Genomic DNA, 25275 nt, shown 5'->3' on the forward strand with positions numbered 1-25275 from the left:
CTCCATTGCTCCGCTTGGACAATACGTTTAGTAGGTAGGCTCCTCTTCTTTTTGTGAGCCTCGCTAAGTGTCTTTAGCGCTGAGTGTAGTCAGGTCTCCTCTCGTTCTAGGGAGTCATCATGCTGAGGCCTCCACTCTTAAGAGCTTCTCTAAGAGGGTTGAGTGCTAGGCTTCCTATTGTTTAAGAGAGTCATCCTGCTGAAGCCTTCACTCTTAGAGCTCCATCAGGGGCGGTGATATGAGTTTGTAGGCTCTTCTTTGAGCCTCGCTAACTGCCTCTGGCGCTGAGTGGAGCCAGGTCTCCTCTCGGTTTAGAGAGTTGTTATGCTGAGACCTCCACTCTTAAGAGCTCCCCTACCAGGGTTCAGCAGGTAGGTTTCCTCTCGTTTTAGAGAGTCGTTCTGCTGAAGCATCCACTCTTAGAGCTCCAGACTCTGGCGGGTGAGTTAGAGTGTAATGATTGGAGCTTGAGCCTGCCGTAAAGCCTAGCGGTTTTGCTAGTAGGTATGCTGTTCCTCAAGTCCTGACTTGGGGAAACAGTTACCTAGGCACTTATCCCTAAAAATGGCAGCGTTGGTATACCGTTCCCATAGAGCCCTCTAGAGGACACAGCGTTGAGTTACTGCATCTCTGTGCCATGCTTTGGTATCATGCCCGTGTCTCCTCAGACAAAAAAGAGGATGTTGTGTTCTACAGGTGCCCTTTTATAGCCGCAGTTGCTCATTTGCTTACGTCATAGGCTTCCGCCTGCCAATGTCAAGTTCATTGTCGTTATTTCATTCATGCTTCAGACACCAGTCATGCTGACAGCATTCCCATAGCACCCTCTAGAGGACGCAGCATCTCGTTCCCTATTCTCAGGGAACCATGGTTACATGCGTAACCTGGGCAATTTCTGTGGCGTGATGCGGCTAGCAGATGGTCGGTGTAGCGAGTCTGACCTGGGCCCCAGTTAGTCAAGTGCACACTCTATGACTATGTGCCATATTTATAGACAGAAGAGCGGCACCACCTCAGGAGGGATGAAGACCATCTCTTTTCAACAGGTCAGATCTCCCCCAAAACCTCAGCCAATTGTCTATAAAACCTATGTTATTCTGTGGGCACCACTTAGACATCCAGCCATTAAGTGATGACTGTCTGCTGTGTATCTCATCATCACGGTAAGCAGGGAGGGGCCAGAGCATATTACAGTGTCTAACATCGTACTTACAAGTTCACAAACCTCTTTAATGTTATTTTTAGTGATCTCTAAATGGCGAAGTCGAACATCATTAGCACCGGCGTGAATAACAATCTTACTGTATTTATGTTTACCATTAGCCAGCATTTTTAAATTTGCCAAGATGTCAGGCATTCTGGCTCCTGGTAAACACTGGACTTTGGTGGCTGGTGTCTCTATTTTCACATTGCATACAATAGAATACCCAATAACTAGAGCACTTTGATCAATTTTGTAGCAACTCATGATGTAATAACTGCACATAATGTAAAAACTGCACATAATGTAGTATTACATTATTTTGTAATATAATGTTCATAATGTAATAAAGTTCTCAAAATGTAATAAAATTTTGAGCTCGTAATACAACAATTATTACATTATGAGAACTGTATTACATTATAAACTAACCAAAAATGTTGTAATATTGTCATAATTATATAATTATATTTATAATAAAGTATACGCCCAGTATACGGGACAGTCAAAAAAAATTGCTGCTATTTAGCCTATATATATATATATATATATATATATATATATATATATATATATATATATATATATATATATATATATATATATATATATATATATATATATATTAACAACTTACAATCACACATAATTTATGTGCCTATAAGCGGTTTTAACCAAGGAAATCATCAGTATAACAGCCTGTGAAGAATGTGTCAGTTAGGTGACATTTACCTCAGGAAGATAAAACCTTCTAATCATATAACCAAAATTATAAATAATTCATATTAAAATATATCTGTGCCTTTATTTTTTCTCAAAATGCACATCAGTAATGTTTTTTCTAAGGTGCGTTTATAAAAATTACTGTCCTAAATGAACTATGGCCTAATCCTGGATTAATCTAAGCCCTGTCTGTGAAACCAGGCCTATATCTCAAAAATTAAGGAAGTCATAATCACAAAATTAGTAAGCTTTTTATTAAAATAAATAAATAAATAAATAAATAAATAAATAAATCACAATGTAGCCTAATAAGCCTTATTTTCTTTTAATAAAACCATGATTGTTTTGTGCTCAAATTTAAAAAATAATTATGATATTGCAAACATAATAATAATTGTTTTAAATTATGTGCTGGTATTACCTTATGAACATTATAAGTTGCCACAGTGTGTTCATGATGTAATACATTTCTCATACAATAACCTATTACATTCTGTGAAAAATTGTTATTACATTTAAAAATTATAATTACATTATGAGCTTAACATTTTATTACGTTTTGAGAAAATTACATTATGAACATTTTATTACAATAATAATGTAAACGTATTACATTATGTGTAGTTTTTATATTATGTGCAGTTATAACATTATGAGTTGCTACAAGGTTTCTCAGTGGGTGCATCACTGAGTGGGTAGAACCTATTTAATGTTTCCCTGCATTTATCACATGTAAATCCCTCGCCACCGACAGAGAGAGCTAAACTATACATGTGGCAAGCAGTGCAAACAACAATAGCAGGAGAAGCCATTACTAAAGAAAATAGTAATAGACGCAAATAGAAACACGAATTGAAACGTGAATGACAAGCTAACGGGCTAACGAATGCTAACGCACTGTACGTGCCCTGGACTGCGATTTAAAATTTAAAGCAAACGGTCAGATTAGTCAGATTAGTTTGATAGATAATATCGGATATATTGTGGGAATTAAGCTTATATTTTATCACTTTAGACAACAGAGAGTGATAGTAAGATGGAGCTACAATCACAAACTACTCGGGAGCACAGAGATGGGACACTTCTTAAAAATAAAGTTAATCTCCTCTTTCCCAATGTTAGGATCAGAAGTAAGGTGATGCAAAGAATATGTTTTTTCCACAGCTTGGCCCTGCACAGCATCTTGTTGTCTTCTGAGCCATCTTTATCATTTGGTTTCTGCATAGACCTGTGTTTGCCTCTCACGTTATTTACATTACATGCGCAAAACTGTGGGCGTGGCTAAAGAGGCAGTGATACAGAAGCAGGCAGAGATCTTCTTCTGCGGAGGCGGTTTTTAGTCACATTTTTACATCATAAAGTGGCACATTCCACAACCTGTCGTTTTGGCAGACTGGCTTCAGACTAATGAAGTATTGTGAAGTAATGTGCTCCTGTAGCTCAAGTGGTAGAGCATTGTGTTAACAAGCGCAAGGTTGGGGGTTCGATCCCTGGGAACACATGATAGCTAGAAACTGATAGCCTGAATGCACTGTAAGTCGCTTTGGATAAAAGCGTCTGCTAAATGCATAAATTTAATTTAATTTAATTTAATTTTTTAATTTAATGAGAAAGTTTTGAGTTCTGAAACTTACAGGATGTTTTTATAGTACAATGACCTCTTATATGTCAAAAGACCATGGGAATTTTGATCAGTTCATGACCCCTTTAATGATTTTACAGTGCAATAACTGAGAAAATAACAATAAAAAACACAGGTATATTACAGATCATTAACAAATATTAACACCTTTAATGAAGTGTATGTGTCATATGGGCTCTTTAATGATAATTTTATGGCTTTTTTGGTCCATTTTGGAGCTTGACAGTCACTGGTAGTTATTTAATTTTACGGAAAAGAGCAGTGAAAATATTCTTAAAAACATTGTCTTTACTGTACCATTATAAAATAAAATAAAATATAATAAAATAAATACATTTTGAGCAAATACTGGATGTCAACAAATAAACTCAAAATACATTCAACTCCTCTCTCCCTCTCTTTGGCCAGTAACCATGTATGGATTAAAATTTCATTTGCTGCTTTGACATTTCTTTGTTTATTCTTGACTTGTTCACCCTGACACCCAGCCCCTGCTCTCTCTTTCTCTTTTTCTTCTTCTCTGTTCCACCAGTCTTGATCTTCTCATATCTTTATGTCTTTAAAATGTGAATTGAGAGGTGTAGTGTGTAAGTTTTGACTGTAGATAAACATACCCTTGTCCTATTTTCTCAAAACGTGTGTATTTCTTCTTAGGATCACCAACACTAACAATGCTTCCTGGATGAAAGGATAACCCTGTAAGAATATACATATGTACACAGACGCAAAAGCATACACACAGAGCTTTTGGAAAGGTAACTGCTGAAGAGGGATGATTGATGAGTATCACTGGCAGAGTAAGAACAGTGATCTCTGTCTGTTATGTAAGGGATAATGTACATCCAGCCGGTTGTTATCTCAGTGTTACAATGGAAGACTTCATCATTAATTTTAACATATATGGTAAAAACAAATCTTTTTAGCAGTGTAATAATGTACATCCAGCCGGTTGTTATCTCAGAATAAACACCGACAGGGTGATCAGGACCCCAATGCGATGCTATGCGAAGCGAAGGTTTTTACCATATATGTTGAAATTAATGCTGAAGTCTTCCATTGTAACACATGGTGGTTAAGTGTTTTCAGTCACAAGATGGCGCCAAACAGTCAACAATAGCGGAGTGACTCATTAAGCATATAAGCAGTACCAGTCAAGATAACTAGAGTTCTCAGATGAGCGGTGTGTTATTAAAATTGGCGGTTCCCAGCCAGCAATGACATGTGGGGCCCAGATGGGTTAAGTACGGGTTCCATGGTTACTGTGTGGGCATGGGCTTTGGCTGGGTGAAATCAGCGGGTCCCATGTAGGTTTTGTAGTATGAGTCCCACATAGGAAGCCCATATGAGCTGATTACATGGGCCCCATAAGGGACAGGCATGGGCCAATTGGGCATGGGTTTGAACTGATAACACATATATGGGTCATGCATAGCATATTTATTGGCCAAGTGAGCATGGGTTTGATCTGGGAACACATACTGTATATGGGTCTTGAATGGCATATTTATGGTCCAAGTGGGCATGGGTTTGAACTGGGAATGCATATATGGGTCCTGCATAGATTTTTTATGGTCCAACTGGGCATGGGTTTGAACTGGGAACACATATATGGGTCCTGCATGGTTTATTTATGGGCCAAGTGGGCATGTGTTTGATCTGGGAACACATAGATGGGTCTTGCATGACATATTTATGTGCCGAGTGGGCATGGGTTTGATCTGGGAACACATATATGGGTCCTGCATGGCATTTTTATGCGCTAAGTGGCCATGGGTTTGAACTGGGAACACATATATGGGTCCATGGCATATTTTGAACTGGGAACACATATATGGATCCATGGCATATTTATGTGCTAAGTTGGGTTTGAACTGGGAACACATGGGTCCTGCATGGCAGAGGCGCAAAGTAACTATGTAGGCCTATTGAGTTATGTAATTACTTACTGTACAATTTTTAGTAACTTGTAGTAACTCCACATGTAGGCTAATCAAGCAGGTTGAGATTGAGTAATTGTAACTCAATACATTTCAAGTCACGCTAGTCACCAAAGAACAAACATTGCATACATGTAGATCTTTTGCCAAAACAATCCATCAGTCATTTTTGTTAGTCGTGCAGAAAATAAAAAATGTAACTTCCCAAAAATGTAAAAAACATCAAAATAGGTCAAAGTTTACGCTGTGTTGAATTATGCTGATTAGTGGACTCTCAGAAAGGTTGCAGGCCTGCCGTAACACTTCAAATAATAGCCCAGTCCCAAACGCCTGTCCCTTGGGGCAGAAACACATATTTAGACAGCTAGGGATGCTCGATATTATCGGCCGATATTGGCTTTAAAATTCAATATCTGTAAATATCGGTATCGGTTTTGAAATGGTTTAAAAGGACTAAAGTATATATTTTTATACCTTATTGGAAAGCTCGTTTCCTCTCAAAGCGAATGCAGACAAAATTTGGGTGTTGCTGTAGGTTGTTGGCCAACCAGCATAAACACAGGGTTTGTAGAGTAAATAAATTCTTGAGCAGGGCAGATCTAAGCCCCAATGAGTGGAATGAGTTGAATTTTTGTTCTTGTGTGGCTATTTGTTTTCATTTTACCTCATTCAAAGAAATGTTCAGTTGGCATCTTCTCTCGAAGGGGTAGTAAGCACCGCACCCCAGTTAGCCTACCGGTTGCTGGCTAGTCCTTCAAAACATTCAAATCCCCAGTATCAAGGGAGTCATGGAACAGTGGGCAGTAAGCCTATAAACGATCATATGTTTCAGTATCTGTATCAGCTGATATCGGTATCGGAAATTAAGCATTGGACAATATTGGTATATCGGATATCGGTACAAAATCAATGTCAAGCATCCCTACAACCCCATACGGTTATCCACATGCATAGATGCCTGTCCCAATGGTCTATTTGGTCAAATAAAACTCCAGGATCCTATTCGAAGTTTTACGGTACTTCATTTTTGAAGATGAGGCCAAATAGCTCACAGACAGCTAGTCCCTTTATGGACATGAATATGATGGATTTATTACCTCTTAGGAAATTCAATATTTGTTAGAAAAGGACTTGCAGGAGGCCTCATCATCAATCTGTCTTCCACTTCTGTGTAGTTAGATGTCCTTGGACCAAGGAGTAGCATGTGTTTCTATCAAGGTGTAGCTACACCAACAATGACTGATGTGTTGGCTGTAAAAGGTACAGTAGATCTGTTTGAGGAAAAAATGAGGGAAAAGGTGTTTGTTTTGTATCTTATCAATTATTAATGATTAATAGATTGTTGGTGTTTTAACTTTTGGTAAAGGAAAACACATCCAGCCCTCTGGAGAAGTGACGGTGACATCAGTGGTTAAAAGTAACTAATACTCTGAGTAGTTTTTTTTTTTTTTTTTTTTTTTTTTACAAATTGTACTTTTACTTGAGTATTTCTCTAACACCAGTACTTTTACTTGTAATAGAGTAATAGCAATGTAACAGTACTTGTTGAGTACAGATTTTCAGTACTCTTTCCACCACTGCCTATTATGCACACAACACCTAATTAGGCTCATTCATAATGAAGCCAGCGAAGCAGTTAACGTTTGCTAATTCTCTCACATATCCTTTAATTTACAAATTTTACTGTATTTAATTGTTATTTGGTCAGGACATCTATAAGGGGCCTGTATGCAAAGGCCTTGTTTCGCGCTCAAAATGTTAAAAGTCCATTCGGAAAGCACTGCTGCTAGCTGTGAATTCGAGAAGAACTTCATATCAGACATTCACAAACTGAGGTAAGTTGAAATATTATGTTGCCAGAAAAATAACACTGCAGATTGTACAGTGGTATTTTTGGTTTGTGCTGTTTAATCTGATGTAGAATCTAACCAAAAGGAAAAACAGCGGGAGAGGTTGGAAAATAATTAATATATCACGATAGACTTTTATTCAATAACGGTGATATGAGTTTTAAACACATTTCCGATATTTCGATATACATTACAGTATATGATAACAGCGTTTCACTGACTGGCGTTCATTCAAGCCGAACAGAAAGAGACGCAAATGGCTACATGAGTGATGACATACACCACAGCAGGAGCCCAGCAGCAGTTGGCTGTGCTCAGCATAGACATATATTATATATTGAGCACAGGCTGCGCTCCGGCTTGAGTCGGCTGCGCCGTGAACGCCAGCCTGTGAAACGCCGTAATCATATACTGTAATGTTTATGGATGTTTATGCTAAACACACAAAAGAAAAATCTACTCCCTGACCAGCTCTCTCTGTTGTAGTAATAAAGATTTTTTTTAAATATGTGAAAAACAATAATGAACACAAGTTCTGCACAGAGGGTTTATTCCTAGCATGAACTAATTATAGCAGCCTTTAACTGGCTCAAAATGATAACTAGTCATCATTTAGCTAACATCTGGATGCGACAGCATTACTCAATTTACACTCAATTTATTACTTTATTACTCGTCTTTTTTGCTAGGTTTTGCCAAATGTAACACAAAACTATCAGACCTATAACTATTAGATTTTTTTAATTATTTTAATATAAAAATATCAATGATTAATTGAAAATCGATCGTTAATTCTATTGTAAATTCAGTTTTTTAATTGCTCAATGAAACTTGTCTTTGGCCTTTCTTTTATTTATCCAAAGTAGTTTGTGGGGACACAAAAGTGCTCCTGTAAGTTAGCACACACTAGTAATACTAGTAACTAACTAGTAAGAAAAACGACCTGGCGCATTAAAACAATGCATACCAAGGGGTCGCCTCGGGAGAATTCATGAATGTTGATATATTCATGGAAAACCGTTTCTAATGTTGCTCAAATCTGGTGCGCATTTGAGGCTAAATTTCAACATGTAATGAAAAAAGGGTTATAGATAGGCATAAAACTCCATGGTAAATGTCACCCTAGGGCAAACATTTTAGCTTACCACATGTGGAAATGTGTTTTACTTGACTGAATGATTTGAAGAGTTGCAAGTTGGAGCAAAAAAGAACCTTGCTAAATTGACTTATGCTCCTTTGTTTTTAGGTGCACTGAAGAGTAATGCAATGACTCAAAATGTGAACCGCAAAGAAGTGGAAATGGCGCTGGGGATGTGGTTTACCGGCGCACGTGACCGTGGAGGGGAGAGGGCTGCAAGAGCCCAAAGAGAAAAAGGAGCGTCCACCACACAGACGCCATGAGTGTATTTTGTATTAATGTATTTTTTGGAGAATTTTTTTTTTTTTTCAGAGATTTTTTTAAAAATATATATTTTTGATTTATTTACCGGTATGTTGTGACATTTAAATTGTTTTTTAAAGATTATGTTTGTTGTTCTATGTAACAATTTTGTATTAATGTATTTTTTGGAGAGATGTTTTTTTTTTCAAAGATTTTTTTAAAATATATTTTTGATTTGTTTACCGGTATGTTGTGACATTTAAATAGTTTTTTTAAAGATAATTTTTGTTGTTCAATTTAACAATATATTTCTTGCAGTTCAAAGCGTCAAGTGTCTTGTATTTATCTTGGACTTATATTCATTCTTCGTTTTTAGTTTTTCTTAGATTGTTTCCTTAAACCATTTGGCATGGTTGGGCTTAGATAGGCCTTGCATGAATTGCCCAGCTAGGACCCACATAAGATCCTGACAGAGCCCACTTTAAGCCCATAGGGGCATTCACGGTTGAATCCTGGTGCAAGCCCACTTTAAACCCATTTAGGCAGGTGGGGCCCAAATGGGTCTGACATGAATAACCCAGTTAAGACCCACATAAGACCCTTACAGATCCCACTTAAAACCCATCTTGCATCCACGGCTGGCCCCGTGTGGATCCCGGGTGCAAGCCCATTTTAAACGCCCTTTAAGCAGGTGGGGCCCAAATGGGTCTGTCATGAATTGCCTGGTTAAGATCCCACATACACTGTAAAATCTAGTAAGTTGGGCTTACTTAAAAAAAGTATGTAAACTGATTGCCTTGAAAAAACTAAGTAAAGTGAAATAGGAATAGTATGTTGTACTGACAAATGCTTAGTTAGTATAGTTAACTTACACAAGAGTTCTAGTAACTAAAAAAGAACTGTAGGGGGGTACTTGAACCTTTCATTTAGGTTTACTCACGACTTAGTATAGCTACTCACTGACTCCCAGAATGCATTGCGCAGAATAAATTATGCAGTTGCTTTGTTTTACAGTTGTTGTTTTTATTTGCCAATTTTATTTGCTGTCTTGTGTCAGTAGTAGCACAACACAAAAAGAGCAAATAAAATGGCTATTGTTACAATTAATGAAAATAAATTAAACTTAATTGTTACCATTGTTGTGATTCACGTGATGAATGTTTAAGTCTGTGTGTGACTTCAGCATATTACCACACACTATTTAAGAATTATATAAAAAGCATATCAAGGTATTTATGAAAAATAAAATCTCAAAAATGTCATTTTTAAACACACACAGAAAAATGCTTTAGTTAAAAAATAGGTCATTTTATAAAAGCAACCTATTTATTACTTCTCTTTGAAATCAAATAACTCTGATTTCATGATGCATTGCTGTATTAACAGAGAGAAAATTACAGTAACATAAATTAAGTTTCAAGTGCCCAACCAAAGGGAATGCTAATCACTATAATGGTGAGCTAAAAAAAAAAGAAATACGGCAATTAGCAACATATTACTGCACTGCTGCCTCTCACTGGTTTATTAATGTCATTGGTTCCTTTGTGGCTACTTAAATATTTTAAGTAAGTGTCACTCAAAACAGTAAGTAAATGGTTTTATTTGCCTTGAAAGTAGCTGAAACTTAATAAAACCTTGTAAGTATAACAACTAAGTAAAGATAACTAATTAAATCTAAGTAAGGTAAACTATTGGATTTTACAGTGTAACACCCTTATAGATCCCTTTTAAAGCCCATCTGGGCATCCACTGCTGGATCCTAGGTGCAAACCCACTTTAGACCCATTTGGGCAGGTGGGGCCCAAATGGGTCTGACATGAATTGCCCAATTAAGACCCATTCAGTACCCTTACAGGTCCCATTTTTAGTACGTCTGGGCTTCCACGGCTTGCCCCAGTGTGGATCCCGGGTGCAAGCCCATAATGGGGCCCACATTTGCCGCCCATGAAGCCCTCATCTGGGCCCCACATGTCATTGCTGGCTGGGTTGTTATCTGGGAATAGCATACCACTGGATGGCACGATTGACCAATCAGAATCGAGTATTCCACAGAGCCGTGTAGTAAAAGAACTATAATGTCTGTTTTAGTGCTGAGTGCTGTTGATATTCTGGATTCCATGTGTAGAGTCAAATGGAAAAAAAGACAATGATTCACGGAGTGCACACAAGAGACCAGACCTGCATTCCTAGTCAAAAATCCTAAAGGAATGTGTGTTAGATTCTTACTGGAATTTCATCAGATTTTGGAACCAATCCCAAAGGATACTAATGGAATGTAAAAGAATAATCTAAAAATCAAATACAATCCTCTTGGATAAACACACATTCCTACATAATGTATTTGGTGTTACTGGATATTGAAAGTCCTTGAAATTCTTTTTGATGATGTACAGGAACATTTTATCTTAATAGGGAATCATAATAGTCCTTTGGGGACATTTAGATTACATTTATACATTTGGAAGACACTTTGATCTGAAAGCATATTCCAGCTATTTTACCACATTCCTTTAGGATTTTTACTAGGGTGTAATTTCAAAATTTCTTATCTGTTGTTTGATAAGAACCCTTAAAAATGAAAACCTTAAAATGAAATGTAACAATTTAAATGTATTATTGTGACTTAAAATGCAGCAACACAATTCTGTCATTCATGAATACCACAGTAATAAACTAACAATGAAGTATCAAATTATTGAAATATTTTCATTACTAATATTTTTGTTGATATATATAACCTTTTAAAGGATAAGATTACTGGAGCCCTTGAACTAAATGTTGCTATAGTATCTCATAACAGTTAAATAATATTCTACCGTCATACATACAGCTAAAAGCAACACTCTTGCCTACATACTGAGTTTTTCCAGTATTTCCTCATCTGTCATCTTGGATTTCTTCCTCTGTCGGTCAGTGTGACGGTATAGCATACTGGACGTGTTCTCTGGCTGTACTTGAGAATCTGGAGGGGTCATGTCCTCTTTGACAGAAGCAGGAGGTGCAGCTGGCTCAATAACAGAGCGAGTAAAGATCTACAGAAAGATACAATGATCGAGTAAAAGCAGAAATATGCATAGTAAAGGCCCCGATATACTTCAAATTAAATCAAAGAACGAACTGATATGATGTAATTTCGAACAAAATCAGGCTGAAACAAAGTTCGTTTTGAGTTTGTTTCGGGTAAACACCTTTGAGTTTCCATTGGTCCATGGTGATAACGCAATCGGTGGGTTTGTTCTGAACTCCACCTTCTTTGACATGCAATTTTTTTTTTTTTCGGTTCATATCTCATTCACCGGAGGTCAGGCAAGAGAATAATATCTTCTAGTGACTAGCAACAGTAATACAATGTGTTGAATAGCTGAGCTAGCACAAATTGATCCACACCTGTACGATCGCTCGTGGACATACTTTAAAGATTCAGAGAAAGCATTTAATTCCTAGAAAAAAATTGCAATGAAGGTTGGTGTCAACGAACCGGAGTTATGCAAAAAGTGGAGAAACATCTGAGACAAGTTTTCCGAAGCCATGAAAAGAATGAAAGAAAAGAGTAAAGATATAAGGTTATTTTTTATAAGTACCAAATACATGTGTTTCAAATAAATGTTACATCATACTGCTGCTGCTGCTGCTGCTGTTGTTGTTCTTTCAATAAGTGAATTTAAAGGGTATAGCCTACAATAAATAAAATGCCAAACAAACATACAATAATAAACCTTTGTTTTTATCAAAAGTAAATCATGACACCATATAAAATATAAAAAAAGTATAACAATTTATCCAGTTTAATAAAATAAATGAACACTAATAAAATAAAGTAACAAACTGACTCCAATATTTTTTTTCCACATCATGCTAAAGTTTTCAGATTATGAGCCATTCACACTTCCCATATAAGACTGATTATGGAATTAGAATGGTTCTTTTGTATTGCAAACATGATACTTGACTCTGAACTGCTGCTAATCATTATTCTTTTGTCTATAATATTCTGACCATTGAGGCCCGTCTCACACCTAGATTCCCTACACTTCATCATTTCATCATTGTTGTGTTTAGGGTATACACACGAGCGTCTCGACACATGTTTACATTAATCTACACCCCGCCTTTAGCAGTGAGGGGGTGTTGGAATGTTCGAAAACAGTATACCATCACTCAGCCTTTTCAAACTTCTTTTTGCCTCCAAACGAAGAACGAAAACGAACTTTGTTTGAAGTATACCTTATATGCCTTAAAGAGAAAAAGAAAGGGAAATATGAGAAATTATAAATTTTTTAATGGTTTCTTCTAGACAACAAGTTGAAATAGAGACTTTAAAGGGATAGTTCACCCAAAAATGAAAATTACCCCATGATTCATGAGTTTATTCATGAGTTTCTCGGACATGTGCGTGGAACTGAGAATTTTTTAGTTCACGCTCCTTGTATCTCAGAAGGTTTAATGGAATATTTCAAAAAAAGGTATATATATTTCCAGTGTTGTGCAAACTTATGCCTAAACAACATTTGTTTATAATTTCGTAACTGTTTATAATGTATTTATTAGTTTGCAGTGCACATTTTCTTTTCTTTTTTAATATTCCGGTACCTTTTTGAAATATTCCTGTAAACCTGCTGAGATACAGCATTAACTAAAATTCTCAGTTCCACAAGCATGTCTGGGAAACTCATGAATATTCATGTATGCTCCGCCCACTGAAACCAAACATATCAGAAACCGAAAACCTCGATATAATACACTGATAAGAATATGCTAGTCTCACGAGAACCAAGTTTTGTTTACAAGGGCAAAGGAAGCAAAGTTTTCTTTGTTTAGCAAAGGCTTATATCTAAATCCTCTGACATTTTTCTTTACAAATCCTGGTTTTGTACTTCTAATTCATGACCTGTGTTTTGCTTTGCTCTCTCCTCTGCACTTCCGTGTTCTTCACTTCTCACTGGAGCTTACGCTATGCCTACTTCCCACATCATCCTCTGGAAGAAACTCTCTCATGTACGCATGTACGACAGTTAGCAGAAGATAAAGATTATGGATTATACAATTTTAAATATGGATTTTTTTTTTATTTCAAAAACACATTGATTCGCTTCGGGGGCCTTTATTAACCCCACAGAGCTGTGTGGAGCACTTTTTTTTTAATGATGAATGGACGCACTTTATTGGACTTCCATTGGACTATTGAATCTCAACCCCCATACACTGCCATTATAAAACTTGGAAGAGGCAGGACATTTTTTTAATATAACTCAGATTGTATTGATTTGAAAGAAGAAAGTCATATACACCTAGGATGGCTTGAGGGCGAATAAGTCATGGGTTAAATTAAATTTTTGGGTGAACTATCCCTTTAAGTCGCTCACTTCTCAGATTTTTTCCTGAGAAATATCCTAGTAGTATGATGCATCATGCATCCATCTTAGACATATTTTTTACATTTTATTTTTATTTTTTGTACATTATTATTTTTTTTGTTCATAATGCATTATGTATCTAATATCTAAAAAATTATCATGCTGTACTAACAGATTTGGTGTGCTCAGGTCGTGGGGCAATGATGGGTGGAACCTCATCATCATCGTCTTCTTCTTCCTCTTCATCCTCCTGTTCCTCATCTTCTTCTTCAGACACCGGAGGTGCAATAGGAGGTTCAGAAGTCGTCTTAGCCCCTTGCTGCACTCCCAAACAGAGACACACACACACATATGCGCAGAGTACAAACAGGGTTGAGCGCTTGATCCACAATCAATACATATCACAACCTTAACCCTTCATATCAAGCAATTTTAATTAAGACTATTTCTCAAATGAAACTGTAGAGATTATGCCACAGTAACTGTTTCTAACAGTAGTATGCTACAGTGCATTGTTTTATTTAAAAAAGTAAAATAACTTTTTATTTCCAAGATTACAACTGGATAATTTATAATCTTAAAAATAAAAACAGTTATTGTATATTTTTAAGTGTTTATTTTTTATTTATTTTTTATAATGGGTCTAAATGTCTGTGATTACTTCTGGTTCATTCTTCAAAGAGAAAATCAGTAAAGTAAAGTAAAACAAATTGCATTGTTGATACATTAACATACTATGCATAAATGTACATACTATGCACAGTATACATACTATACGTTGCAGCAAAGGAAAGTATGCTTGTATACTATTCCTTGTGCTGGTATGGACTGACGATATAATGGCATATTGCAGGATTCTGAGCTAGGGGTCACTGCAGTTTCTGCAATGTCTTGTTCCCTCGTCTCAGGAAACCAAGTTTACATGAGCAACCTGAGACGATACATTTTGATTTAGTTCACTCAACATTGCCTCACAGCGTATAAAATTGCAACATATGTTACAGTGAGGGGTTGTTGCTCAAGTATGTCAGGTTACACAAACACACATAATGTACCGACAATCCAGTGTGGCAGTCTTTGCTTAGACACAGGAAGGCCTTTCATGAGTCTGCCATGGCTGCAATGGCTTGAATGGGGGTCCCGCAAGAGGATCCAACACAAGTGCAAAGTCCCAAGTTGGTAGGGTGAAGGGCGAGGGGGTTCATAATTTTTGCTCCCTTTAAGAATCACACTCTAGGTCATTTCTACCGACTGGGCAATTATCAAAGTGAGTATGGAATACTTTTATAACAGCCACATACACTTTCAATGTAGAGGATGTACAAAAAAAAAACACTCTGAAAGGAAGTAAAGATTGATTGTTATTGGACAGTTAAACGGGTCTTTGCCCCACAATCTCGACCAATTTGTGAAAACCATTTATGTGTGTATTGATGCCTTAGTTGAAGTAGCCCTGGCCCCGGAGATAGTGTTTAGCATACTGAGAAAGCTTATTTGGTCAATATCTTGTGCTGGCAAGCTCTGTTGAGCAGCTAGACACAAAGATTCCATAACTCTGGGGAGGGGTGCCATATCACTCCCTGTGCTTGAGAGAGAGCGTCTCTCCTCAGCTGGATAGTCCACTTCTGCCCTCTCGAATATACTCCAAATCATATTAACAGTCAAAGGGTGTAATCCCCATTATCTGTGGATCACCCCACCCCTTGATAGCATGTATGTATCAACTTGAAGACTGCAAAACAGCAGATCACTTTCTGCGAACACTCCTCTGAGAGAGATTTTATTACCCACTCTGATAATCCTGGCTGTGCCTGCCATGCTTTGGCACGTAAATTGTGATAGCAGGTGAGGTGGACTACACCCTGTGAGAGACAACTCGCCACTCCCTGAGTAGAAAAAAATCCCTGAGCCAAGGGTTAAGAGCATTGCAACTTAAGTGTCACCCTTATCTAAGTGTTTATAAAGATGGTTCCCTTTCAGTCGGTCACTCCCGACGAAACGTTGGTGATGACCGTCGAATTGGGATCTCCAATCCATGTCGAGTGTAACTAAACGAGCCAATGCACATTGGCATGCGATTATTACATCCAGCTGCCGCTGATCACAGCATGAGTATAAGAGGCAGCAGGTGCACTGCATTCATTCACCCTTTAGCTTCAGAGCTGAGTGGTAGTGCATCATTATCTATCAACCTAATCGGATTAATTTGATCGTTCGCTTTTTTCTAAAACCGCATTAGCAGTCGTTAGCCGGTCAGCTTGTAATTAGCATTTCCAGTCATACCTATTGCTGTTTTATTTTTCTCTCTCTCTCTCTCACTCAGTTTCTTTTCTCTCTTACTCTGTTTTTTAAACAAGTTCATCAAACAGCTGTGGTAAGTAAAAAATAATTCATAAATCATGGTGAGTAATGGTTTCTTCTCCTGCTATTGTTGTTTGCACCGTTTGCCACATGTATAGTTTATCTCTCACTGTCGGCGACGAGGGATTTACATGTGATAAATGCAGGGAAATAGTTAGGCTGACAGAGAAGATTTCAGAATTAGAGATGCATCCAAATTTTAAATGAGGACAGTAAGAATGTGAGGACTGTAGATACGGATTTGGATGCGACTAGCTCAGGGAGTCCTATACATTGTTCGGTTCTGGTAACATTGCCTCTGCAGCAGGGTGACTGTGAGGCAGCAAAGTCGTGGGTCAAAACACTACTCTTCCGTTCCGATCAAAACATTAAACAGGTTCTCCCCACTCAGTGATGCACCCACTGAGAAACCTGATCAAAGTGCTGTAGTTATTGGCGATTCTATTGTACGGAACGTGAAAATAGAGACACCAGCCACCATAGTCCAATGTTTACTGGGAGCCAGAGCACCTGACATCTTGGCAAATTTAAAAGTGTTGGCTAATGCTAAATGCAAATATGGTAAAAGTGTTATTCACGCTGGCACTAATGATGTTCGACATCACCAGTCGGAGATCACTAAAAATGTCAGACACTGTAATATGCTCTGGTCCCCTCCCTGCTCACCGTGGTGATGAGATACACAACAGACTGTCATCACTCAATGGCTGGATGTTTAAGTGGTGCCCGCAAAATAACATGCGTTTCATAGACAATTTGTTAGACTAGTTGTTATAAACATGAGCCACGTCCAAAAGGTAAAGGGGGAGTTGTTGCTTCCATTTATAACAATGTTTTCAGCATTTCTCAGAGGGCGGGCTACAAGTATAACTCATTTGAAGTAATGGTGCTTCATATAACATTATCCAGAGAAACATATGTTAATGGTAAATCCCCTGTGATGTTTGTCCTGGCTATTGTATACAGGCCACCGGGGCACCATACACATTTTATTAAAGAATGTGCTGATTTTCTTTCCGCGTTAGTACTGGCTGCAGATAAAGTTTTAATTGTTGATGATTTTAATATTCATGATGATAATGAAAAATATGCTTTGGGATCAGTATTCATAGACATTCTGAACTCTATTGGGGTTAGACAACACATCTCAGGACCTACTCATTGTCGAAATCTTACTCTATATTTAATAGTCACATGGAATTGATGTTGATGGTGATGAAATTATGCAGCCAAGCGATGATATCTCAGATCATTATTTAGTTTTGTGCAAACTTCATATAGCTAAAACTGTAAATTCTACTCCTTGTTACAAGTATGGTAGAACCATCACTTCTACCACAAAAGACTGCTTTGTAAGTAATCTTCCTGATTTATCCCAATTCCTCATATCCAAATATCCAAAACCTCAGAACAACCTGATGATGTAGCAGAAACTATAGACTCTCTCTTTTCTAGCATTTTAGGTACAGTTGCTCCTTAACGCTTAAGAAAGATTGAGGAAAACAGTCTGACACCGTGGTATAATGAGCAGACTCACACCCTAAAGAGAGCAGCCCGGAAAATGGAGCGCAGCTGGAGGAAAACAAAACTAGAGGAATTTCATATTGCTTGGCGGAAAGGTAACTTATCCTACAGAAAACAAACATAACCCCAGGTATTTATTCAATACAGTGGCTAAATTAATGAAAAATAAAGCATCAACAGGTGTTGACATTTCCCAACAGCACAGCAGTAATGACTTTATGAACTACTTTATTTTGATGATCAATACTATCAGAGATAAAATTGTAACCATGCAGCCGTCAGCTACAGTATTGCATGAGATAGTGTGCTATAGATCGCCTGAGGAACAATTCCACTTATTCTCTACTATAGGGGAGGAAGAATTGTATAAACTTGTTAAATCATCTAAACCAACAATATGTATGTTAGACCCTATTCCAGCTAAGCTCCTAAAAGAGGTGCTTCCAGAAGTCATAGATCCTCTTCTGACTATTATTAATTCCTCACTGTCATTAGGATATGTCCCTAAAACCTTCATACTGGCTGTTATTAAGCCTCTCATCAAAAAAACACAACTTGACCCCAAAGAACTAGTTAATTAAAGACTGATCTCGAATATCCTATTTCTGTCCAAGATACTAGAAAAGGTAGTATCCTCACAATTATATTCCTTCTTAGAGAAAAATGGTATCTGTGAGGATTTCCAGTCAGGATTTAGACCGTATCATAGTACTGAGACTGCTCTAATTAAAGTTTAAAAAAGACTTGCTCTTATCATTAGATCAGCTATTGGATCTTAGTGCTGCGTTCAACACTATTGACCATAACATTCTTCTGAATAGACTAGACAACTTTTTTGGCATTAATGGAAATACATTAGCATGGTTCAAATCGTATTTATATGACCGCCATCAATCTGTAGCAGTGAATGAAGAAGCATCATATCGATCATAAGTGCAGTATGGAGTACCTCAAGGCTCAGTACTAGGGTCATTATTCTTCATGCTTTACATGTTACCCTTGGGAGATATCATCAGAAAACACAGTGTTAGCTTTTATTATTATGCTGATGATAATCAGCTCTATATTTCTTCGCGGCCCGGAGAAACATACCAATTTGAGAATGCATAGTCGATATAAAAAACTGGATGACGAGTAATTGCTTACTGCTAAATTCTGAAAAAACTTCTGAAAAAAATTCTGCATTTAATAACCTAGAACGCTGTCTAAGACTTGATGGCTGCTCTGTCAATTCTTCGTCATCAGTTAGGAACCTAGGTGTGCTATTTGATAGCAGCCTTTCCTTAGAAAGCCACATTTCTAGCATTTGTAAAACTGCATTTTTCCATCACAAAAATATATCTAAATTACGGCCTATGCTCTCAATGTCAAATGCAGAAATGTTAATCCATGCGTTTATGACCTCAAGGTTAGACTATTGTAATGCTCTATTGGGTGGTTGTTCTGCACGCTTAGTAAACAAACTCCAGTTAGTCCAAAATGCAGCAGCTAGAGTTCTTACTAGAACCAGGAAGTATGATTATAATAGCCCGGTCCTGTCAACACTGCACTGGTTCCCTATCAAACATCGTATAGATTTTAAAATCTTGCTTATTACTTATAAAGCCCTGAATGGTTTAGCACCTGAGCATTTGAACGAGCTCTTGTTACATTATAGTCCTCCACGTCCGCTGCATTCTAAAAACTCTGGCAATTTGATAATACCTAGAATATCAAAGTCAACTGCGGGCGCAGATCCATCTCCTATTTAGCGCCCAAACTCTGGAATAACCTACCTAACATTGTTCGGGAGGCAGACACACTCTTGCAGTTTAAATCTAGATTAAAGACCCATTTCTTTAACCTGGCTTACACATTACATACTAATACACTTCTAATATCCAAATCTGTTAAAGGATTTTCAGGCTGCATTAATTAGGTAAACCGGAACCGGGAACACTTCCCATAACACCCGATGTACTTGCTACATCGTTAAAAGAATGGCATCTCCGCTCATATTAGTCTGTTTCTCTCTTATTCCGAGGTCACCATAGCCACCAGATCCAGTCTGTTTCCAAGTCAGAGGGTCACTGCAGTCACCCGGATCCAGTATGTATCCAGCCCAGATGGTGGATCAGCACCTAGAAAGGACCTCTACAGCCCTGAAAGACAGCGGAGAACAGGACAACTAGAGCCCCAGATACAGATCCCCTGTAAAGACCTTGTCTCAGACGACCACCAGGACAAGACCACAGGAAACAGATGATTCTTCTGCACAATCTGACTTTGCTGCAGCCTGGAATTGAACTGCTGGTTTCGTCTGGTCAGAGGAGAACTGGCCCCCCGACTGAGCCTGGTATCTCCCAAGGTTTTTTCTCCATTCTGCCTCTGGCTTGCTTAGTTGGGGACACTTCATTTACAGCGATATCGTTGACTTGATTGCAAATTATTGCACAGATACGATTTAAACTGAACTGTGCTGCATGATGACATCACTGAATACAATGATGAACTGCCTTTAACTGTCATTTTGCATTATTGACACACTGTTTTCCTAATTAATGTTGTTCAGTTGCTTTGACGCAATCTTTTTTGTTTAAAGCGCTATATAAATAAAGGTGACTTGACTTGACTCTAGTGGTCCAGGAGCGCCACCTCTGGCTGTGTTTGGCCGACATGCCGACATAAGGTGCAGTTCCTGAATGCTCCCGTGTCATGGACTGGCCTTTTTGGCGATGCTGTCGGGAGCTTTGCCCAGCAGTTCTCAGCAGCACAGAAGCAGAATGAAGCGATCAAACAAATCCTGCGCCGGAGGAAACCTGCAAAAGTTAAACAATAAAAGAGCGCTTTCCTCAGTTTCTGGGTCTCAAGAGGAAGAGAGCTGTGAACTGTGCATCACAGGGTCACTTTCCTCCTCCTCTCTTGCCAGCAGGCAGCAGTGGGTTGCCCAAGAGTGCCCCTCCTGCCCATTCGTGGAACCAGGGCATTCGTCTCTGCTTCATGTCATCACATGCCGGGCTGTCACAAGCCTCAAGCCGGGACCCTGTGTTTTCTCCTGCACATGAGGAATCAGGTGAGTGTTACACTTCACACCCAGACTTTGTCCTCTGCCTTCACAGGCCAGGCTGTCACAGGCCTCGGGCTGAGTCCCTGTGTTCCACCATGCTGCCCCACTGTGGGTACATCGGTGGCTCCGTTCGTTCCTCTGGCATGGTCTCTCAGAGCCTGGTTAGCGCTCCCCAGTCCATCCTGGTGGTGCCTGTGGACCATCAGACTCGACTACCGATTCAGTTCGCCCGGCGTCCCCCCAAGTTCAGGGGCATCTAGTTTACTTCAGTCAAGGCTGTCGATGCCCCTGTCTTGCATGCGGAAATCAAAGTCCTTCTGGCAAAGGTTGTGATAGAGCCGGTCCTTCCAGCCAATATGAGGTAGGGGGTTTTCAGCCCTTACTTCATTGTGCCCAAGAAAAGCGGTGGGTTATGACCGATCTTGGTTCTGTGAGTTTTAAACCTTGTGATTCACAAGCTGCCATTCAAGCTGTTGACACAGAAATGCATCCGTCCCCAAGATTGATTTGCAGCAATCGACCTGAAGGACGCATACTTTCATGTCTCGATCCTCCCAGGCCATTCCTGGGGTTCGCGTTCAAGGATCGGGCACATCAGTACAAGGTTCTGCCCTTCGGGCTGTCCCTGTCACCTCACTTCTTCACCAAAGTCGTGGAGGCAGCCCTTGTTCCTTTGAGAGAAAGGGGGTGCGCATTTTCAACTATCTCGACAACTGGGTCATACTCGCACAGTCTTGTGATCAGTTGTGCGCACACAGGGATCTGGTGCTCAGACACCTAAGCCCGTTGGGTCTTCATGATAACTTGGAAAAGAGCAAACTCGTGCAAGTGCAGAGGATCTCTTTTCTTGGCATTGAGTTGGATTCGGTCAGCCAGACAGCACGCCTTAACCAGGAACATGCTCAGTCGATGCTGAACTGATTCAAGAATTTATCAGGCATTATTTTTTCAGAGGCTCCTGGGGCATATGGCTGCAGCTGCAGCGGTAGTTCCTGGGTGCCCCTGAAATGGGTATCCAGGCATGCTGTGATATGGGGTTTGGACGGGTCCCCAACTGTGTTGGCATATCAATTGCCTCGAGTTGCTAGCAGTATGCCTTGCACTGAGCCACCTCAGAGGGTCCCTTCAGGACAGGGACATTCTGGTCCACACCGACAACACTGCGACTGTTGTGTATATCAACCGGCAAGGTGGTTTACGCTCCCATCACAACTCGCCCGCCACCTCCTCCTGTGGAGTCAGAAGCATCTGAGGTCCCTTCACGCCATCTACATCCCCGGTGTGTTCAATCAGGCAGCTGATGAGCTGTCTCGAGCGGCACTTCTGTGAGAGTGGAGACTCCACACCCAGGCAGTTCAGCTGATCTGGAGATGGTTCGGAGTTGCTCAGGTAGACCTGTTTGCATCTCCAGAAACCACCCACTGTCAGTGGTTCTACTCCCTATCTGAGGCAATGCTCAGCACGGACGTACTGGCACACAGCTGGCCCCAGGGCCCGCACAAATATGCATTTCCCCCAGTGAGCCTGCTCGCACAGACACTGTGCAAGATCAGGGAGGATGGGGAGCAGGTCTTGTTAGTGGCTCCATATTAGCCCAGCAGGACCTGGTACTTGGAAATCACGCTCCTCATGACAGCCCCTCCCTGGCCGATTTCTCTGAGGAAGGATCTGCTTTCTCAGACCTGTGGAAACTCCATGTGTGGTCCCTGGATGGGAGGCGGAGGTTCTAAGTGACCTACCTCAGGAGGCAGCCCTCACTATCGCTTCAGCACTTGCTCCATCCACAAGACAGGCCTACGTGTTGAAGTGGTAACTGTTCGTCGAATAGTGTTCCTTCCACCAGGAGCACCCCTGAGAGAGAGTATAGTATGCTTTGTCGCAAAAACTTTGAGTGTCATAAAAATTCCAACCCCAAATCCCACTGGACATCTGTTTGAACACCTGTTCCTGTACAGCCCCCACCCATCTGTGACCATCTGTTTATCCATTCCAATAATCTGGAGGAATTTATGACTGGTTTGGAAAGTGTTTTTTGTGTGTGGGCCGTTTAAAAACTGTTCAAAACTATGTGCTTTAAACTTTAAAATGTGAAAATGTGGTATGATTATTAAACAGGATAAGGGAAGTTTTTATTAAGGTTTTTACATACGCAATGCATTTCAAGAAAAAGGTTAAAACACACAAAATAGAAACAATGTAATGACCTTTTTTTCGAAAAAAGAGTAAAAACGAGTCAAGGTATGTATTTAAGCATTGTTAAAACAATTTAAAATCTAGTTAGAGTTTGTTACACATTAAATAAAAAGAAAACTAGGTTACTGATTATCTATCTATCTATCTATCTATCTATCTATCTATCTAAAACAAACAAGCAAAAAAGTATCAGATACATTCGTTAAACAGTACGTGAGAGTCAAATCTTGTAACATTACAATTTAAAAACTATTTGGAGTTTGTTACCAGTTAGAAAATAAAAGAAAAATCTTGACTTATCATGTTTTAAAACAAAAAAGTATCTTTCCAGATACAGTTTTTCAATGTTAAAATTTTTAATAAAAAAGACCTGAATTTATGTAAAAACCTTAATAAAAACTTCCCTTATCCCCATTTAATAATCATACCACATTTTCAAGTTTAAAGCATATAGTTTTGAACAGTTTTCAACGGCCCACACACAAAAAACACTTCCCAAAACAGTCATAAATTCCAAAACTGAATTTTTATGACCCTCATCAATCAAAGTTTTTTGCGACAAAGCATACTATACTCTCTCTCCTCTGGAGGTGTTCGATCAGAGCTGTGCTTTCCTTCTTGCAGCAAGGGTTGGAGCGTAGGCCCATCACAATCCCATAGAGGGGAGGTAGTTGGGGAAGCATGATCTGGTCATCAGGTTTCTTAGGAGGGCCAGAAGGTTAAATCCTCCTAGGCTTTCCTCCCTGCCCTTGGTGCTAAAAGCCCTACAAACTGCCCCCTTCAAGCCTTTGCAGTCAGTCGAGTTGAAGTTTCTTTCTGTGTAAACCCTAAATTGTAAACATTACAATTTAAAAACATCTGTTCTGACTGCATTGGCCATCATGAGGGTGGGGGACCTGCAGGCATTTTCAGTCTATGAATCGTGCCTTCAGTTTGGGCCGGCTGATTCCAGTGCAATACTTAAAGTGGTGCTTCCAGAAGTGTGTATTTCCACAGTACAGTTACTAAAGCTGTGTTTCCTCTGGCAGACCATGTTGTGCCATCTCTAAATGATGCAGCCATGAGCCATCTCAGAGAATTCTATGTGCAGTAGGGCCCCTCGGAGTTACTCTACGTGAGTAAATGTCACTTAACCCCCTCTGGGAGGAGGTGACTCCGCAGTCTGTCCTCTTCCAAATGGAAGGACACGTTTTCCCAGTGTTATCCAAGTCCTACTGCTGGATTGCGAGAAACAACTGTAGTCGATCTTCTCTGTGTAGAGCCCGGTCCTATCGTCAGCCTTATAAGAAGGATCAGGAGACCTACACAGGCCACTGAAGGGGGCAGCACCTGTGGCGTGTTGGTAGGGATCCCAAATCATCGGTGAATGAGGGAACGGAGACGTCACGTCCAGCACCACAGTTGCTGTACCACCGCTGAGCTGCCAGGTCACCAGCTCAGATCCTCAGGGAAAGCATGAATGAATGTGGTGCACCTGCTGCCTCTTATACTCGCGCTGTAATCAGCGGCAGCTGGATGCAATAATTGCATGCCAATGTGCATTGGCTTGTTTAGTTACACTTGAAACGGATTGGTCTCTCTTGCGAGATCCCAATTCCTTGGTCATAACCGATGTGACAGCTGTTATGTAACCGCAATGTTCTCAAACAGAATACTTTTTTCCTACGGTGGCAACATTAGGAAATTTTTATTTGCTGCCTTTTACTATTAAGTGACACTATAACCATAAACTTTGAAAAGTTAGAAAGTGAATATATTGGAGGCTCAATCTCCCAAATAGTTTACTGCATAGTGGAGAAATTAATGTGAAACATTTCATTTCGGAAACATAGTTAAACAAAATCCTCATTACGGGACCAAATTTAGTACTGAAAATTAAATGTACTCATTCATTCCCTTACGAAAATTAAGCATGGATTTATTATAGAGAAACACGTAGTAACCATCTTTTTTATTCTTTTTTTGACATATTGATTACCATTTGTATAACCACAATTTTACTACAAATACCTTGGATAAACTATGGTTAGTGTAGCAACACCAAGGTTAATTTGTGGTTCCCT

The 25275-nt window shown here is 39.2% G+C and overlaps 1 protein-coding gene across 6 annotated transcripts in view; it reads right to left on the minus strand.

Moving 5' to 3' along the window:
- LOC109078806 (serine/threonine-protein kinase PAK 3) overlaps window positions 1-25275 on the minus strand; it is a 323688-nt gene that overhangs the window by 60050 nt on the left and 238363 nt on the right. For 4 of the 6 annotated variants that reach the window (XR_006159614.1, XR_006159613.1, XM_042754946.1 and 1 more), the window contains 4 exons: window positions 14261-14407; window positions 12959-12967; window positions 11592-11766; window positions 4181-4244 (listed from right to left, as the gene is read on the minus strand). Coding sequence is in view for 4 of the 6 variants with exons in the window: in XM_042754946.1 (XP_042610880.1) it covers window positions 4181-4244; window positions 11592-11766; window positions 12959-12967; window positions 14261-14407 (395 nt within the window). In the remaining 2 variants the exon portion in view is untranslated. The remainder of the gene's footprint in view (window positions 1-4180; window positions 4245-11591; window positions 11767-12958; window positions 12968-14260; window positions 14408-25275) is intronic. The other 2 variants (XM_042754947.1, XM_042754945.1) reach the window with 1 other exon arrangement.

This window comes from Cyprinus carpio, unplaced genomic scaffold (genome assembly GCF_018340385.1).
Source record: "Cyprinus carpio isolate SPL01 unplaced genomic scaffold, ASM1834038v1 S000006617, whole genome shotgun sequence".
Taxonomy (NCBI): Eukaryota; Metazoa; Chordata; class Actinopteri; order Cypriniformes; family Cyprinidae; genus Cyprinus; species Cyprinus carpio.